The sequence below is a fragment of the Geotrypetes seraphini genome, chromosome 6, assembly GCF_902459505.1.
Source record: "Geotrypetes seraphini chromosome 6, aGeoSer1.1, whole genome shotgun sequence".
NCBI classification, from domain to species: domain Eukaryota; kingdom Metazoa; phylum Chordata; class Amphibia; order Gymnophiona; family Dermophiidae; genus Geotrypetes; species Geotrypetes seraphini.
The window spans coordinates 184,664,559-184,684,827 of NC_047089.1; the positions used below are offsets into that span (position 1 = coordinate 184,664,559).

The following is a 20,269-nucleotide window of genomic DNA, read 5'->3' on the forward strand; positions in this document are numbered from 1 at the left end:
TAAATGTGGAATGCCTTTTCTCAGCTGTGCTGCAACAATATCTATTTTGCCCAACATAACAGAGGCACCATCAGAGGTGAGCATAACCATTTTATTCAGGTCAAGTTCATGTTTCCTATAGAATTCCCTAATTGCTGTTACTATTGATGTAGCATAACATGCTTCCAACTGTAGCATCCCACCAAATGATGTCCTATACTCATTTGAATTGACTGGCCGATACTTAAAGTAGAGTATTAAGTACTTGTTGACAGAAATGTCTGTGCTTTCATCAACAGTTAACGTATGATACGTTGCTAATTTAATGTCTGCCATACGATCATCTTGCACGATGCCATTGATAATTCCCAGAAATTCAAATGCATAGTTTTTGCTTCTCCAGCTATCAGGTATACTAACATACTTCGCCATGTGCTCATTTATATCTTGAACAGAGAGCATTGAGATATTCATCTTCTTGGCCAGCACAACACTGTCGATAAGAACCTTAATTTCATCAGGACTGGAATGCTTCCGTTCATTACTAATTTGCCTGTTTTCTTTTTTGGTTGGGCTTTCAAGCAACATGTTAACCAGTCCCCCTCTTAAATTCGGATTTTTACTTCTGAGTTTCCTAATACTGTCGGTATGAGATTTATTTGATAGATGGCGTTTCAGAAAGTCCAGTTTCCAAACATCATCCCATATTTTTCCAATAACAACACACAACTCCATTGTCTTAGTCATAGGTAAATATTTCACACAGTCGAACACGCATTGTATTTCGAGATTCCGGTGTCTCCGTTTCAACAATTTCTTCAAGCCATTCAGACCTAAAAGCTGTTGCAGCTCTCTTGCGTTATACACTTTTCACCATTCACGGTTTAGACATTTTAAGAGTTATATCTGGTTGCAATTTAATAAACGAATACAGTTATACAACCGCAGTACCACGCTGCACACTACGATTCCACGAAATAAACAATATGGCGGAACTTCAGGAAGTCAAAGAATCGGAAGTGTTTCATATCCTATGGGCCATAGGCTATGGCCCTATGGGACATGTGGCGTGTCAAGTTCAACTGCCAAAGATAATGGAATCACGTGAATGACTTAAAATTTATATTATAGCGCTTCAATAAATGTGATAAATGGGAAATCGGAACAGCTAGTCTTCTGCAATATTTCATTTTAGCGGTGAAAATCATTTTAGGCAAAAATTTATTTTTTGTGCGCGCTATTTTAATTTGTGTGCATGGGTTCGGCAAGTTGTGTGTGCGCGCACAAGTGCACAGCTTAGAGGGAACATTGGTTGCCACAGCCAGTCACACCTCTGCCCACCCATGTCAATCCTAGATTCTACCTACTTGCATTTTAGGCAGCTAATGGATTTTTTTATACAAAGGCTCCTGTTTTAGCGTAGTTGACAGTAGCTGTCTATTGCACTGAAAACTCTGAGTTAACTGCTTAACACAACTTAGTAAATGAGCCCCTAAAACAAAACCTTAAAAATGACATAAAGAAATACAAAATAAAAATAGAAAAAAAAATCCCTGTGCTCTAGAAAATCATGGGAAAACCGGTTTAATTTTTTTTAAATTCTTTTATCTAAATCTGCTAAAGGCTGTCCCTTGAAGGTTTGCTGGCAGAGTGTTTAACTTCCTCCCTTCTTTTGGCTTTCGTTTTGGCATTTGGCTTTGGCTCCTTTGCCTGTTAGGCTCATCAAATCTGTATCAGCAGCAAAAAGATTTCTCCTGTACAAGCACATTTGCTATTCTGGTTGAGAGAAATATCACTTTACCACAGAGCACCACAGGACTATCTCACAGATATGTAAGAACATAAGAATTGCCGCTGCTGGGTCATTCTAGTGGTCTGTCCCACCCAGCAGTCCGCTCACGCGGCAGCTCCCAGGTCAAAGAACAGTGCTCTAAATGAGTCCAGCCTCACCTGCGTACATCCCAGTTTAGCAGGAACTTGTCCAGCTTAGTCTTGAAACCCTCCATTTTGGAGTCAGGCCCGCAAAGTCCAATGAGAAGAGAACTGAAGACTGCCAAATGCTTGTGCAGGTTAATTTCAGTCCCTACCAAAACATTAGTTCTGACTAAGCCACTTCTTACCACAGTGAAATTCCTCACTGGCATCATGATTATATCACTGCAAGAATTTCTTACATGCAGTAACTTGAAATGCCAGGGTTTTTTCCACCGCAGCATCTGCATGAAATAATATATGTGGAAGTGAATTAGTATTTCCCAAGCCACAACTTACACTCCTCCTAAAGAAATTTGCTTATGAAATTAGAGTGGAAGGAAGTCTGCTTCAGTGTCCACAAGGCAACATGCATTTGGATCTTGTGTGTCATTTTATAGAACATGTGAATTACCACCACTTATTATCCTTCATAAAATTAACCCAGCTCATTTTGAGAAAGATTTCCTATACTTTTGATGGATAAGATTGATGGAATGATAAGACTATAGGGAGGAGGGAGGGGCTAGAACCTTTTCCAGGGATTCCAGCCCATTGAGGAGAGAAAGCCTCTGAGAGGAATAAACTACGAGGGTTCAAAAAGTTTCTGCACTTTCATATTTTCATGGAAAATAGTTGGGGCAGGAGAAGTAGTAGGATGCCATGTCGTCGAATATCATGTGACTAGCCAGTCAGGCAGCAGGGTGAATTTGTGGAAAAGTGATGTAATTTGCTTTTGAGATATTTAATAAATAGTGTAAAAAAAAAAAAAGTGCAGAAACCTTTTGAAGGTCCCTCGTACAACCTGGAAGACTGTTATGTTTTATTCGATTCATTAGGGGACTGGAAGAGTAGTTTGATTGAGAAAGATTCTGACAGGTTTGAGTGGGTTTTCTGGCTGTACTTAGGGGTTGCTAGTGGTTAATGAAAAAGGAGTTTAATTAGGCCAGGTCATTATTAAAACTATGATTTAGTTGTAAAAATGTTAGTGAATTTTTTAATATTGTCCTTATTATGTATGTTTGCTATATATGTTCTAATAAAATACTATATATGTTCTAATAAAATAAATTTTTTCTGCTACACTGTAAAGTTTGCTGTAGACTATGGGCGTTATTACTAAGCATCGCTAAACTTTAAAGCATGCTTATTACCACTTTAAAATGGCTCTAGCAGGCTGAACTCAAGAGCCACGTCCTAACTGCCGGCTCACACATGCCACCCATGCACTAAAAAATACATCTTATTTTTTATTTTATAGTTTAGGAGTAGAGAGTAGTCATGGAAGCAACTTGATTGTCCAGTGCCATTGCTATTTACAGTATATAGATGCAGAGAGAACTCCATCAGTCCTTACATCTGTCAGAATGCACATTTGTTCCATAATATTGGCCTCATATCTTCATGAATAAAGTGATGCGATTTGCCATTTTAATCCATTTGAATGCACAACAATAAAGGTTTAAGAAAAACAAACAAAATAATAATATAATACTGTGATAACTTTGCATTGCAAATGTAAAGACCTGCCCTGCCCCTAGAACAATTATCCATATGGAAGGGAGAGTGCCGACAGTTTCCCTTTATTACAATGACTGAGCTAAAAAAAAAAAAATACTAGGGACATTTTACCACAGGGTTTTAAACCCTAACGCATGATTAGCACATGAGAGAAATTGAGAAGTTTTTAAACTAAGAAGGGGAAAGCCGACAGTTGACCGAGAGTCGATGGTTCGGGAACCAGTATACCCAGAGGATACTGTGCAGAAAGACAGCGGGGAAGACTCACCGGATTATAGGCAAGAGAGAAACCCTGATGGATCGAAAGTGACACAAGAGGGAAGGAAATGCAAGAAAGTAACAGGCTGCAAACTCAAGTGTAATGCAATGAACACAAGGAGCCTAAAGAATAAGATGGGTGAATTAGAAGCTAAGGCACAAAAAGATAACCTAGACATCATCAGCATCACAGAAACATGGTGGAACAAGGAAAACATCTGGGACACTGTGCTACTGGGATACAAGCTATACCGTGGAGACAGAGTGGCTCAAAAAGGTGGGGGCATTGCCCTCTACATCAAAGAGGGAATTGAGTCTACCGGAGAGAACATGAAGAATAAGTTAGAGTCTCTATGGGTCAAAATTCCAGGAACAAATGGAACGGAAACGAAGATCGGCATCTACTATTGACCCCCAGGGCAGTCCCATGAAATTGATGGAGAAATGACGGACGAGATTAAACGCAACTTCAAGGGAGGCAATGCATTTATCATGGGTGACTTCAATTATCCGGGGATAGACTGGAACCTAGACACCTCCAGCAGCTGTAGGGAGACCAAGTTCCTGGAAGCTGTAGGCAATTGCTTCCTGGAACAACTTGTCAAGGAGAATACGAGAGGAAACACAATTCTGGACTTAATTCTAAATGGACTGTGAGGACCGGCTAAAGGTGTAGAAGTAGAGGGAACGCTAAGAACTAGTGATCACAATATGATCCGCTTCAACCTGGACACAGGGGTGAAACATCAATCCAGAACAACGCTGAATTTCCGTAAAGGGAATTACAAAGTGATGAGACTCATGGTGGGGAAGAAAATTATGAAAAGGATAAGCACTGTAAAGACGCTAGAACAAGCATGGTCCCTTTTTAAGGATACAGTCACCGAGGCGCAAAATCTATATATACCGCGTATCAACAAGGGATCCAAGAGGAAATAGAATAAGGAACCGGCATAGCTCACTGTAGCGATGAAGGAAGTGATCAGAGACAAGAAGACTTCGTTTAAGGAATGGAAAAGGTCGAAAATGGACGAAAACTGGAAAAAGCACAAACAGCATCAAAGCAGGTACCATAAGGCGATAAGACAGGCTAAAAGAGACTACGAGGAAAAAATAGCCAAGGAGGCAAAAAACTTCACGCCGTTCTTTTGATATATTAAGGGGAAACGACCCGCGAAGGAAGCGGTGGGGCCGTTGGATGACCATGGAATAAAGGGAGTGCTAAAGAAGGACAAAGCCATCGCCGACAAACTGAACACATTTTTTGTGTCTGTGTTTACTGAAGAGGATACAATTGGCAAACATTAGCCTCAGTGGGCTTAAATAATGAAATTGATTGGTTCCAGATCTAAATCCTTTGTGTCCCGCGTTGCCTTTGAAGTCCCGCCCCCAGTGTCTGACGTCACGCGTCAACACTGGAGGGCTGGAATTTCAAATCCCAGGCCTGCTCCGTGTTCTTGCATCGCTAGAGTTGTCTGTCAGCCGGGTGGAGGAGTGTCCAGTTCCTGGTAAGCCGAATTAATAGTATTGAACGGTTTGGAAGTGTTTAATGTGAATGTATTTATCAGTTTGGGGCTTCTAGTTTGCTTTGACCATGTTTTCACAGTAGGATGGTGGTTAGAGTGTTTCTCTTTTGTAGTGTCCCCTCCTGAAGAAGCCAATTGTGAAACCTGGGTTGGGTGGTCGAACAGCATATGGCAGCTATGTGTTAACATTTTAAATATGTACCCGGAGCAGTTAGAGAGCAGCAGCATTGCCATCCTGCATCCAGATAAGTCACCCATTATATCTTGTATGTTAAATCAAGATTTGAAGTAAATAGTGGTGTTCACTAGCAGGTGGCAGAGACAGTGAACTTGCTGTGATGGTCTCTATTATAACTGACTCCGTGATTTTTCGCTAGAGTTTCGGTTATGGGTCTGAGCGTTCACTTAGAAGTCTAGAGTCACTGTAGTGATCATGAATGTATTTATTTATTTATTCATATGGGGATAAGGTAATTATTTTTTGAACGCTATACTGTTATCACCTTTGAAGAAAGAAGTTCCCTTATATTTTATGTGTACTGAAGAGGATATACACAACATACTAAAAGCCGACAGGCTATACGCGGGAAACGAAGACGGGAAACTGACAGGGTTGACGGTCAGTCTAAGAACATAAGAACATAAGAATTGCCGCTTCTGGGTCAGACCAGTGGTCCATCGTGCCCAGCAGTCCGCTCACGCGGTGACCCCTAGGTCAAAGACCAGCGCCCTAACTGAGATTAGACCTACCTGAGTATGTTCCAGTTAAGAAGGAACTTGTCTAACTTTGTTTTGAATCCCTGGAGGATGTTTTCCCCTATGACAGACTCCGGAAGAGCGTTCCAGTTTTCTAACACTTTTCTGGGTGAAAAAGAACTTCCTTACGTTCGTACGGAATCTATCCCCTTTCAATTTTAGAGAGTGCTGCTGCTGCACCCAATTGGGAAGGGGGGAGGGGAGAAGGAAGACCAGGGAAGGGAGAGGAGAGGAAAGATATGCCAAGACCATGGGAGGGATGGAAAGGAGCTACCAGACCATGGAGGGGGAGGGAGAGATGTCAGGGCATATGGGGGGAGGGGGAGGAGACAGATGCCAGACCAGGTAAAAGGAAGGAAGGAGAGAAAGGAAGGAGAAAAGATGTCAGATAATGGAGTGGGAGAGGGAGTAGAAGAGGTATGCAGGCAGATTGAAAGGCTTAAAATGATAAATCCCCAGGACCGGATGGCATCCATCCGAGAGTAATCAAGAAACTGAAAGGGGCTATAGCTGAACTGCTTCAACTAATAGCCGATCTGTCGATCAAATCAGGAAGGATTCTGGAAGACTGGAAGGTGGCAAATGTTACGCCAATCTTCAAGAAAGGTTTGAGGGGTGATCCAGGAAACTACAGACCGGTGAGTCTGATGTCAGTACCGGGAAAGATGGTAGAGGTGCTGATAAAGGACTGCATCATTGATCACCTTGACGGACACAATCCGATGAGGACCAGCCAGCATGGCTTCAGCAAAGGAAGATCTTACTTGACAAACTTGCTGCACTTCTTTGAGGAAGTAAACAGGCAGATAGACAAAGGCGACCTGGTCGGCATTGTATATCTGAGTTTTAAGAAGGCGTTCGACAAGGTTCCGCATGAACGATTACTTTGAAAAATTGCAAGCCATGGAATCGAGGGTGAAATACTCACGTGGATTAAAAACTGGCTGGCGGATAGGAAACAGAGAGTGGGAGTAAATGGACAATACTTGGACTGGAAAAGCGTCACGAGTGGAGTGCCTCAGGGTTTTGTGCTTGGGCCTGTGCTCAACATATTTATAAACGATCTGGAAATTGGCATGACGAGTGAGATGATTAAATTTGCAGGTGATACTAAGTTATTCAGAGTAGTGAATAACAGGAGGATTACGAAGATCTGCTATGTGACATAAAAACGCTCAAGAAATGGGCTGCAACATGGCAAATGAGGTTCAATGTGGATAAGTGTAAGGTGATGCATGTCAGTAACAAAAATCTTATACACGAATACAGGATATTTGGGGCAGCACTTGGAGAGACCCCCCAGGAAAGGGACTTGGGAGTACTGGTCGATAAGTCGATGAAGCCATCCGTGCAATGCATAGCGGCGGCGAAAAGGGTGAACAGAATGCTAGGAATGATTAAGAAGGGGATCACAAACAGATCGGAGAAGGTTATCATGCTGCTGTACCGGACCATGGTACGACCTCACCTGGAATACTGTGTCCAGCACTGGTCGCCGTACATGAAGGACATGGTACTACTTGAAAGGGTCTAAAGAAGAGTGACTAAATTGTTTAAGGGGCTGGAGGAGTTGCCGTACAGCGAGAGATTAGAGAAACTGGGCCTCTTCTCCCTTGAAAAGAGGAGACTGAGAGGGAGACATGATAGAAACATTCAAGATACTGAAGGGAATAGACTTAGTAGATAAAGACAGGTTGTTCACCCTCTCCAAGGTAGGGAGAACGAGAGTGCTCTCTCTAAAGTTAAAAGGGGATAGATTCCGTACGAACAAGGAAGTTCTTCTTCACCCAGAGAGTGGTGGAAAACTGGAACATTCTTCCGGAGGCTGTTAGAGGGGAAAACGCCCTCCAGGGATTCAAGACAAGTTCCTGCTGAACCAGAACATACGCAGGTAGGGCTGTTTCAGTTAGGGCACTGGTCTGACCTAGCAGCAGCAATTCTTATGTTCTTATGAAAGAAGAATTATGCAAGACATGTTAAATACATTTTGCATTAATTTGCCAGTTTGCACACACTAATTGTGTATTATTTATCTTGCACTTTTTTAAATAATACTTTTGCAAATGGTGGGGAATGGGCATGGAAGTGTTATCCATCTAGCTTGTTTGCATTAGTGGGCACTTAGGGCCTGATTCTATAAATAGTGTTTAGGTTAGGTTCCGCTAGGTACCTATGGCACCTAGTCGAGTTCTGCGTGGATAGCTTTGTAATGCCTTGCCAGGAACATAAGAACATAAGCAATGCCTCCGCTGGGTCAGACCTGAGGTCCATCATGCCCAGCAGTCCGCTCACACGGCGGCCCAACAGGTCCAGGACCTGTGCAGTAATCCTCTATCTGTACCACTCTATCCCTTTTTCCAGCAGGAAATTGTCCAATCCTTTCTTAAACCCCAGTATCGTTCTCTGCCTTATTACGTCCTCTGGGAGAGCATTCCACGTGTCCTCCACACGTTGGGTAAAGAAGAACTTCCTGGCATTTGTTTTGAATCTGTCCCCTTTCAACTTTTCCGAATGCCCTCTTGTTCTTTTATTTTTTGAAAGTTTGAAGAATCTGTCCCTCTCTACTCTCTCTCTATGCCCTTCATGATCTTGTAAGTCTTTATCATATCCCCTCTAAGTCTCCTCTTCTCCAGGGAAAAGATTCACAGTTTCTCCAATCTCTCAGCGTATAAAAGGTTTTCCATCCCTTTTCTCAGACGTGTCGCTCTCCTCTGAACTCTCTCGAGTAACGCTATATCCTTCTTAAGGTACGGCGACCAATATTGGACGCATTACTCCAGATGTGAACGCACCATCGCCCGGAGTTCTGCACTTTTGTGCAGTTAGGTTGGGTTTCAGGTAAATGTTGAAAATGCAAGTGTTTGTTAATGCTTTCTTATGATGAGATATTGTGTGATGTAATTACCTGCAAATGCCTTTTTGATAGCTGTTCTAGATCTTATAGCAAAGTTTTTTTGTGTATTGAGCATTGAGCATGTATGTACTGTCTACTATTTATGACTGTTTTTATATAAACCATATAGGATTTATATGGTATATAAATTTTTAAATAAAAAATTGGCATGATTATTGAAAACACTGTTAAAAGCCTATTTAAAAAAAAATAGGTGTGGTTCGGGGTAGAGTGTAATGCATGGTATGAGTTAGGCATTGGTAAGCATCTGAGTTAGGTGCAGTATTTTAGGCTGTAGTGTATATCAACACATTTAAAAGATGGTACCTGCTCTGTAGAGCTTACAATATAATTAACAGATAACAGGACAATAGGGACTGAGGATGTTTCAGTAGAGCTTACAGTCTAATTAACAGAAAACAAGACAAGTAGCTCCAGCCTGTAGTTCCCTATCTCATTCTTACTTCCACTTTTGTGTGGTAGAACCACATCTGCCCTTTTCCAGTCCTCCAGCTCCACTCTCAAATCTATTGCTAGTTTTTTGCCCTTCCGATTGTAAAGTAAAATCGCTTGCTAATAATGACATCCTTTGAAGACTCCAAAAGTTGAGAAATGTCTAAATTATCTGGAGAGTTAATAGCATCTAACCCTCCTTCTTCCCAAACTAATCTAATCTAATCCTTAGGTTTGTATACCGCATCATCTCCACGTTTGTAGAGCTCGACGCGGTTTACATTAGGAGAAATAGGAAGGAACTACAACAGAGGGTTAGAGGTAGAAGTGTGAAGAAAATTTAGAGGACTTGGGATGCCAAGATATAAGAGTTTCCTTGATTCCTAAGTTGGAGGGAGAGTTACATTTTTTGAGAAAAGCCAGGTTTTCAGATGTTTGCGGAAAACTTGCAGAGAGCTCAAGTTCCGAAGAGGGGAGGTAAGGTTGTTCCAGAGCTCAGTGATTTTGAAGTGGAGGGAGGTCCCTAGCTTTCCTGTGTGGGAAATGCCTTTTAGCGAGGGGAAGGATAGTTTTAATTTGTGGGAGGATTTGGTGGTATTAGGGTTTGAGGAATTCCAAGAAAGAGGGATAAAGGGAGGGAGGATACCATATAGGATTTTGAAAGCTAAACAAGCGCATTTATAGTGGACCCTGGCGATTATCGGAAGCCAGTGGAGCTTGGCCAGGAGCGGGGAGATATGGTCAAATTTACTTTTAGCGAAGATGAGCTTGGCCGCGGCATTCTGGAGTCTACTTTAATCCCATTAGGTAAAGGTATCATTTTATATTCTTTTGTTTTCATTTCTTAATCTGGATTTCTGCTCATATTTTTGGTGCCTGTAAAACATCTCAGTTTATTAGTTAAGGAACACTGATGACTCTAACAGACTTCTGACAATGAAAGAGATACGAATTGGGGAGATGAGGGAACACCTGCTATATCATAACCTAATATTTATTTATTTAATTAATTAATTGTCTATCCCATTCTCCCCAAAGAGCTCAGAACAGGTTACAGGTTAACATACATAAACTAAACTAAACTAAACCTTGGGTTTATATACAGCATCTTCTCCACAATGTAGAGCTCGGCACGGTTTACAGGAGTTGGGATAGAACGGAACTCCAATGGAATTATAGAAGTAAGTATAAAGAGAGATTGGAGGGCTTAGTGAACCAGAGAGGGAAAGAAAAGATACAATTTAGAGAATAGCCAAGTTTTCAGATGCTTACGGAATAGTTGAAGGGAGCTCAAGTTACGAAGTGGGGAGGTAAGATTATTCCAGAGCTCAGTGATTCTGAAGGGGAGGGAAGACCCTAGTTTACCAACATGGGATATGCCTTTTAAAGAGGGGAAGGATACAGTTAACAGGTTACAATTTGCCATAGTTACAGTACAATTTTTTTAATACAAGTTTATTCCAGACTTCGTTCCTTTCATCTAGCTGCCCCCTATGCCTGGAATAAATTACCCGAGTTTGTCCGTCAAGCCCCTTCCCTTGTTTAAAATCAGACTGAAAACCCACTGTTTTGATATAGCTTTCAATCCTTAACCCTACTCCTCTGCCCTCCAACCCAGCCAGCTGATTAACCGTTTCCCCTTAACTGTATCCATGACATCCTGTTTGTCTTTGGGAAGAAGAGCTGAGATTGTGATGTCAAAATGCCTCATTCCACCAATAAGAGCCAATCTCATCGGTGATGTCACAATGGCTGTCCTGTATTCCTCTCTGCCCTCCAACCCAGCCAGTTGACTAACCATTTCCCCTTAACTGTATCCATGACATCTTGTTTGTCTGTTTTACCTGTTTAGATTGTAAGCTCTTTTGAGCAGGGACTGTTTTCTTACTCTTTGTGACTCTGTACAGCTCTGCGTGCGACTGGTAGTGCTACATAAATAATTAATAGTAGTAGTTTATATCCAACTCGACACATACTAGAGATCTAATACCAATATACTTAGGGCTTTTACAAAGGTGCGCTAGCGTTTTTAACGCACGCACCGGATTAGCGTACGCTATAGCATGCACCAGCTAAAAATCTACTGCCTGCTCAAAAGGAGGCGGTAGCGGCTAGCGCATGCAGCAATTTAGCGTGCGCTATTCCGTGCGTTAAGGCCCTAGTGCGCCTTTGTAAAAGGAGCCCTAAGTATACAGGTTACAATTTGCCATAGTTACAGTGCAGGCTTGGTCAATGTTTACTTGCTATTTCTTTCTCACAATGTACTTTATTATTATTATTATTTCTATTTTACTGTATATATCAGATTCTAGGTCTCTGCACCCTTATTTCCTCTTCAAAAGGAAACTCCTGTCAGGCAATGACAAATGGCATAAGAGGCATGTGCAGAATTGCAGTATTGCGTAACCCCTTTCCGCCTTTACCACAAAGCACTGCGGAAATTCCTAATGAAGACAACAGGATTTACAGATATAAAAGGCAGTATAAGTTGGAGAGAATTCAGTTTAAGTCCAAAGGAATAGAGCAAACACTGTATCAAGGACAAAAAACAAACAAACCCCAAAGAACACTGACACAAAAGAACAGGTTTGTGAACAAGAACGATTCTACCTATCAAGATTATAGGATTCTGTGATCAGCTTTTGATTCCATTTTATGGCTTTACTTTCTGCTTCTTCTCACATAGGGACATGAGCAGAAGAAAGAGAGGAGGCTGATCTAGATTTCCAAAATATATTATTATAGCGTGAAGTTTTAATTTTATCTTGTGCTGCAGATTGCATTAATTAGCACTTGGAAAAATGGGTTATAAATTGCTTTGCTTGTCTGCAAACTGACAAAACATCGAGAGATTTGACAAAGCCAATGGGGATTATTCACTTAATATCTTTCTTTCATTGTCTGTAACAGGTCCAGCCATGGTAGTTCCTGAAAAGAATGAGATACTTTACTGCTACAGGTAATCATTTGAAAAAGCTAAAGCCAGTTCTTTCCAGACTAATTTTATATGCTTACTTTATGCATATAAATATTTTGTTGCAAACTGAATATATGGAATAAATGAAACTACTATATCAATCTTAAATAATAAAATGGTAGCCGCACATGCGCACTTGCCTCGCGTGTTCCCTGATCCCTTTTCTGTCGGGATGTGGCAAGACAAGTGCGCATGCGCGCATAGTACGTCAAGCCAGGACCGCAGCCAGACAACGATCGCCTCCACAGCGCGGAATTATTTATCTGCCAAGCCCGCGAGGGGAGGAGGGAGAGGGCTGGGGCTGTCCCGCTGGCAGCATGGCCCTGATCCCCTTGCACCGCAGCAGTGTTGGTAGGGAACAAGTCGACGACTCCCCCCTCTCGCACCAACCGCTGCCTCTCCTGTTTGAAACGGCCTGATGAGGTTCGCGACCGGCTGTAGCGAACCTCGCAGGCTGCTCTCCATATGAAGCACGTTCCCTCTGACGCGATTGCGTCAGAAGGAACATGCTACCATATGGAGAGTGGCCTGCGAGGTTCAATACAGCCGCCCATGAACCTAAGCAGGCCGCTTTGAACAGGAACAGGAGCGGCGGCAGGAACCATGGATGGATGGAGGGAGGTAAGAACGGGAGGGGAAGCCAAAAAAGAAGGGCTATGGAGTAGGCAGAAAAGGGAGCTGTTTTGGTGGGAGGGTTGTGCTGAGTGCACGAAGCAGGCAGGCAGGCATTGCACAACAGGGGGAGAGGCAAAGGGGGCTGCTTTGGGGGGATGGTTGTGCTGGGGGCCAACAGCAATCATGGGGGGAACAGAAAAGGGCCACGGAGCAGGCAGGCATGCACAACAGGGGGCCAGAGAGAGAGCGAAAGGGGGCTGCTTTGGGGGGAGGGGTGTGCTGGGGGCAGACAGCAATCAGGGAGGGGGGAGGAACAGAAGGGGGGCCACAAAGCAGGCAGGCATTGCACAACAGGGGGAGAGGCAAAGGGGGCTGATTTGGGGGGATGGTTGTTCTGGGGACAGAAAGCAATCATGGGGGGGAGGAATAGAAGGGGCCATGGAGCAGGCAGGCATTGCACAACAGGGGGATAGGGGGCTGCTTTGGGAGGAGAGTTGTGCTGTGGGCAGACAGCAATTATGGGGGAGAACAGAAGGGGGCCACGGAGCAGGCATTGCACAACAGGGGAGAGGGAAAGGGGGATGCTTTGGGGGGATGGTTGTTCTGGGGGCAGAAAACAATCATGGGGGGGACATAAGGGGGCCACAGAGCAGGCAGGCATGGCACAACCGGGGGCCAGGGGGGAGGGAAAGGGGGCTGCTTTGGGGGGATGGTTGTTCTGGGGGCAGACAGCAATCATGGGGGGGGAACAGAAGGGGGCCAAGAAGCAGGCAGGCATTGCACAACAGGGGGAGAGGGAAATGAGGCTGCTTTGGCAAGCAGGGGGGCCAGGGAGACAGACAGAAAGAAAGACGCACAGACAAGGGACCAGGGAGAGACACAGACACAAAGAATGACAGACAGACAGCGTCCAGGGAGAGACAAATAAAAAACAAAAAATAGACATACAGACATCTACTCTAGCACCCGTTATTGTAACGGGCTTAAACACTAGTCGTAAATAAAGAGATAAGAATATTTGAAATAAAGCTGTCAAAGATACCATGTGCTATCAGAACAAAGGGAAGCACTCTGAATCTGCCATTAAAAAGCAGAATATAACTTTAAAATATAAAAAGAAACAATGACTGCTAATTTACTATGATTTGTATTGGAATTTGTTTCTGGAGAATGTTGTGAAATCAGTTAGCTTAGCAGGGTTTAAAAAAGGTTTGGCTAATTTCCTATAACAAAAGTCGATAAGGGAGATATCTACTTCTTGTTCCTGAGATAAGCAGCATAGAATCTGTTTTACTCCTTGAGATCTTGCAGGTAATTGCAACTTGGATTAGCCACTGTTGGATACAGGATACTAGGCTTGATGGACCCTTGGTCTGTCCCAATGTAGCAATTATCAGCACTTGGACAATCAAAAAGACAGGTTGTCCAAGTACTGATAATTGAACAGGGTTTTAGACGCATCTAAAACTAGCTTAGGCCTTTTCATCATCTCTATGTGTCCAGAGCGAAAAGGGGCATTTTTGGAGGAGTGGGTAGGGCAGGATGTGGGTCGACCTAGACTTAGTTGTCTGGCAGCCATAATTGAAAAGTTTGACAGGTTGCCTGGACGGAACTTATACATTTTGACTTAGACCAAGTCAAAACAGGTATAAGTTCCAGATCAGGCCACTGAGCTGATCGCAATATGCTGCGATCAGTTCAGAGGCCCAGGCAACCCATTCCCCCCTCCCCCTCAAATTATTGCAGCAGGAGAGATGCCCAATCTCTCCTGACGACACCTGCCGTGACCCCCCCCCCCAAATGATCATGGCAGGAGGGATGCCCAGTCCATTGGGCATCTCTCCTGCCACAATCATTTGGAGGGGGGTTCGCGGGTGTCGGCAGGAGAGATTGGGCATCTCTCCTGCCACTATCATTCAGTGGGGTCGCGGCAGGTATCGGCAGGAGAGATTGGGCATTTCTCCTGCCATGATCATTTGAGGGGTGCGGCGGGTATCAGCAGGAGAGATTGAGCATCTCTCCTACCAGCAATCATTCAGGGGGGGTCATGGCAGGTTCCAGCAGGAGAGATTGGGCATCTCTCTTGCCGTGATCATTGGGGGGGGGGGGGGATGGTTCCACGATTCTCTAACCAGTGCTTATGACAGACGCCGGTTAGAGATTTGTGGTTTTAGGCAAAGGACTTGTCTCTCCTACGCCTAAAAGGTCTTGTTTTGGGCATTTGAGATGGGCGATTTTTTTTTTTTTCCAGGAATAGGGCTTAAAGGTAGACATAGTAGTGGTTTGGGTGATTAAACACCTTAACATACAGGTAGGCCTTTCTTGAAAAAAACCCCCACACATTTTGGATGGTCTTTTCGAGAATGGACATTTCCCTGCTGCCAACTTTGGGTGCTTAAAGCCTTAGGCCAAAAAAATACTTAGACGCTTTTTTTGATTATGCCCCTCCATATATCATATATATATATATAAATGGGTTCTTCAAAAGGTTTTTGCACTTGCCTATTTTTGTGGGAAATGGTTGAGGCGGGAGAAATGGTAAGAGGGCGTGTCATAGAATGTCATGTGACTAGTCAGTCAGGCAACAGGGTGATTATGTGGAAAAGTGATATAATTTGCTTTTGATATATTCAATAAGTAGTGTTTAAAAAAATAAGTGTGGAAACCTTTTGAAGATCCCTCATAGAAATAAAACAAAACAAAACATAAAGGAGATAAGGTGATATCTTTTTTATTGGACTAGCTTAATGCATTTTTTATTAGCTTTTTCTCTGTAGCAGCTTTCCCACCCCATATCCTTTCCCCCAATCCATTTGTCCTGCAATACCCAGCAAACAATCTGTTTTTATATGCAAAAGACCACTAGGTACTTATTACAATAACTTCTAAATACCACACAAGGACTACGATAAATGATTTTTTTTTTTCTGCATGCACTGGATTTTCACACATAGTGTAACATAGTAGCAGTATTCTTGGTATGAAGAAATGTCAGAAATGAGCATGAATCAATTTACAAAGAATAATCAATTTCTGTTATTGTTTCTAGTGATATGGATGAACTTTTCTATGAAGAAGACTGTCCCTATTTCAAGGTACGAATTTTCATTGAATGCATTAAAACACTTTCAACACATAGGGGAGCCACTGCTTGCCTTGTACCGGTAGCATAGAATATTGCTACTCCTTGGGATTTGACCAGGTACTAGTGACCTAGACTGGCCACCATGAGAACGGGTTACTGGGCTTGATGGACCATTGGTCTGACCCAGTAAGGCTATTCTTATGTTCTAGTAGCAAGCTGTAAAATCAGAGCCAGACAAAAAGGTGTAGACTGCCAACAAATCCTACAGAAAAACAGTGTAAATGTATTTATTTAAAAATGTATATACCGCCTAAATCTAAGCAGTTCACAAAGCAAACATACATAATATAAATCAAGCCAACATAAAGCACATAGACATTTTCTTCTCATTCCCACCAATATACTGTATATTGCATACCACATGGTTGCCTAGCCATTATGTTTATGGAATTTCATAAACCCTCCAGTCCAGCATGAAATTGTCTACCTGCCACAGATTACATGAAGGTGTCAACAAACAACCGAGTTTTTAATAATCTTTTAAAAGTGCCACGGTCCTTGCGTAGTCTTAAATGCCCCGACAGAGCATTCCACAGCTTGACCCCAGCAATCGAGAGCATTTTTGTTTTTGTCGCCAAGTAATGCACTCCCAATTCCCTAGTTGCTGTTAGCTTCATTCCTCCCTCTGACCTCAGTGTCCTGCTTGGCTGTTATAATTAAACGTTGCTGACTACAGTACTGTCTCATGTCCCCTAGCCACATAATGGCGCTGCAGTCAGATCTGTGTGATGACACCACAAAAGGCAATTCTACAAGGGGCCTCTGAAAAGTTTTCAGCGCTATGAAACTTACAAGTATTCCATTTTACTATGTTAGAGTATTGTTGAGGACAAGCTATATACTCAGTACAGTACATAAATCTTATCAGAGAAATGTTTAGCCATAATATTAGCTGTTAGGTGTGGCAGAGTTCAGTACATACAACTAAGAAAGACCAGGAATTACATCTACTTTGCTAGTCAGAAATGGGTTTGACAGTATATTTGTCCTTGCAGAGTTCCCTCCATGACCCAGACTGTTCCATGAATTGCTCTGTATGCCAGTTGGGTATTCAGCTGAATATCACTAACCAGAAGACACCCTCAATGACTTTCAAGAAGGTTGTGATGATTGTGGTGGCTGTGGAGAAAATGAAAAACACGATAAGACCTTCTGCAAGTCTGTTCATGGATGAAGACCTGCAGGATATCCTGAACAATATTATTGTGGAAGGTAGAGGATCTTTCAGCCCGCTGTATTTATACTGTTTGTAAATTATTCCGATGTAGCGTCTGCAGCTTCACATTTCAGACACTGCAGATGACTTGATTAAACATAGAAACATAGAAACTGAGGGCAGAAAAGGGCCACGGCCCATCTAGTCTGCCCATACCAATGTCCCACCCCCTAACTCCCTCCGTGAAGAGATCCCACGTGCCAATCCCATTTTTTCTTAAAATCTGACACACCTGCTGGCCTCAATTACCTCTAGTGGAAGACTATTCCAGCGATCACCGAAAGAGTGGTTGAACGCTGGAATAGTCTTCCACTAGAGGTAATTGAGGCCAGTGGCGTGTCAGATTTTAAGAAAAAGTGGGATTGGCACGTGGGATCTCTTCACGGAGGGAGTTAGGGGGTGGGACATTGGTATGGGCAGACTAGATGGGCCATGGCCCTTTTCTGCCCTCAGTTTCTATGTTTCTATGTTATGTTGCTGGTTCTTCTTTAAGAGTAGACATGTAATAGATAAGTTTCAACATGAATCTGGGCTCAGTTTGAGTGAAGCATATTTCCATTTTACCCTCTGGATAACTAAGCCAATTATTTCACATGCCATTTATATAAGCACAAAAAGTATTCTTACAATAGTAACAGGAAAAAAGGTTCTGCACATAATGTTTTAAACCAAACATCAGAAGTATTCCCTTATCCACACTTTTCTTTGAATGGATAGCGATACTAAGGTGGTTATTTTAGAAGCTCTATTCCTGTTTTGGGAATCTGAAGACTGCCATTTAGATGTACATATTGCATGGAAGTCCAGATTCCAATTATATAAAGCCATGATATGGATTTCTAAAACTGCTGTACATCCATATGGCAAAGGTGCATGGTGTAGACATGTTTTCAGCAGTAGGGAAGGGCCAAAATATGGACTTCCAACTCTGATCTCAGAAGGAGAAGGGAAGTCTATGTCTATAAGGATGGATGTTGTTATTTAGACCTAGTACTTGAATGACACAGGGACAAATTTGTCCCTATCCCTGCAGGATCTATCTCCATCCCCATCCCATCCCCACGAGTTCTGTCCCTGCCCCATCCCTGCAGGCTTGTGTAGATGAAATCAGAGCTTGCAGGGACAGGGACAGAATTCAAGGGGACAGAGCAGTGATGGATACAGATCCCGTAGGGATGGGGGACAAATTTATCCCCAAGTCATTTTCTACTTGGCATATCCAGGTTACAGAAAAGTGCTCTGATTGAGTAGTTCTCCACTGGAGGGATTAAGCAGTGGATGTTGTCCCCTTCCCTCTCCCAAATGTGAAACTAGCAAGGGAAATGGTACTCTATGGCTGCTTCAGAAACCAGAAATTTTCTTAATGCAAATCTGAGGAGTTATATAATATTTAGAGCACTGGAATGAGAATCATGGGAATCAGCTTCAGGTCCTTCATTTTCTTTACTCAATTGTGAGCCTTCCAAGGACAGATAAATATCTGCCTGAATATATAAGAAACCTGCAAGCCTGAAGGCTTTTGGAATGGTGTACATTCAGGCACAGGATGTTTCAATTTGTAAAATGGATGTTCATGCCAAACATTTCCAGCACATGGACTTCCATTTCTCATGTATTTTAGAACAGACTATATATTGGCAGATACTGTTCTAAAAATACATAAGAAATGAACATTCATATGTAATATACAGTCTTGAACATCCATTTTCTAAGTTGGATATCCTTTCTACAATGCCACTTTAAATTATGGAACATTTTATACAGTTGAAAAATGGCATTACCGTATTTTCACGTAGATAACGCGCACACGGGTATAGCGCGCGGAAAACACAAATCTATGTACAGAAATTTTTATATACCGCGCACACCCGTATACCGCACATGCTGCCCGACTCTCCCATCGCCGCCCGACTCTCCTTTTGCCCGCCCCGACTCTCCTCTGGCCTCCCCGACTCTCCTTTCGCCCGCCCCGACTCTCCTCTCCCCCTTGAAGTCCTGTCCCCACCCTGAAAACCTGATCCCCCCCACCGACGTCCGATTCACCCCAACGCAGGACCGCTCGCACCCCCACCCCAAAGGACCGCTCGCAAGCACTCCTGTCCTCTTGCCCCAGCCAACCGCGGCACCCCCGACACGATCGGGGCAAGAGGGAGCTCAAGCCCTCTTGCCCCAGCCAACCGCGGCACCCCCGACACGATCGGGGCAAAAGGGAGCCCAAGCCCTCTTGCCCCGCCGACTCCTCAACTCCCCGACAATATCGGGCCAGGAGGGAGCCCAAACCCTCCTGGCCACAGCGACCCCCTACCCCCACCCCGCACTACATTACGGGCAGGAGGGATCCCAGGCCCTCCTGCCCTCGACGCAAACCCCCCCTCCCCCCAACGACCACCCCCCCCAAGAACCTCCGACCGCCCCCCCAACCAACCCGCGACCCCCCTGGCCAACCCCCACGACACCCCCACCCGCCTTCCCCGTACTTTTGTGTAGTTGGCCGGACAGACGGGAGCCAAACCCGCCTGTCCGGCAGGCAGCCAACGACGGAATGAGGCCGGATTGGCCCATCCGTCCCAAAGCTCCGCCTACTGGTGGGGCCTAAGGCGCCTGGGCCAATCAGAATAGGCCCGGGAGCCTTAGGTCCCTCCTGGGGGCAGGGCCTGAGGCACATGGGCCCAACCCGACCATGTGCCCAAGGCCCCGCCCCCAGGAGGGACCTAAGGCTCCCGGGCCTATTCTGATTGGCTCAGGTGCCTTAGGCCCCACCAGTAGGCGGAGCTTTGGGATGGATGGGCCAATCCGGCCTCATTCCGTCGTTGGCTGCCTGCCGGACAGGCGGGTTTGGCTCCCGTCTGTCCGGCCAACTACATAAAGGTACGGGGAAGGCGGGTGGGGGTGTCGTGGGGGTCGGCCAGGGGGGTCGAGGGTCGGCTGGGGGGGCGGTCGGAGGTTCTTGGGGGAGGGC

General features: G+C 44.0%; 1 protein-coding gene across 1 annotated transcript in view; it reads left to right on the forward strand.

The window, feature by feature from the left end:
• Positions 1–20,269, forward strand: part of LOC117362929 (interleukin-1 beta-like) — a 78,083-nt gene that overhangs the window by 52,761 nt on the left and 5,053 nt on the right. Inside the window, exons 3-5 of the mRNA XM_033950020.1 lie at positions 12,268–12,316; positions 15,999–16,044; positions 17,090–17,306. Of these exons, the coding sequence (XP_033805911.1) occupies positions 12,268–12,316; positions 15,999–16,044; positions 17,090–17,306 (312 nt within the window). The remainder of the gene's footprint in view (positions 1–12,267; positions 12,317–15,998; positions 16,045–17,089; positions 17,307–20,269) is intronic.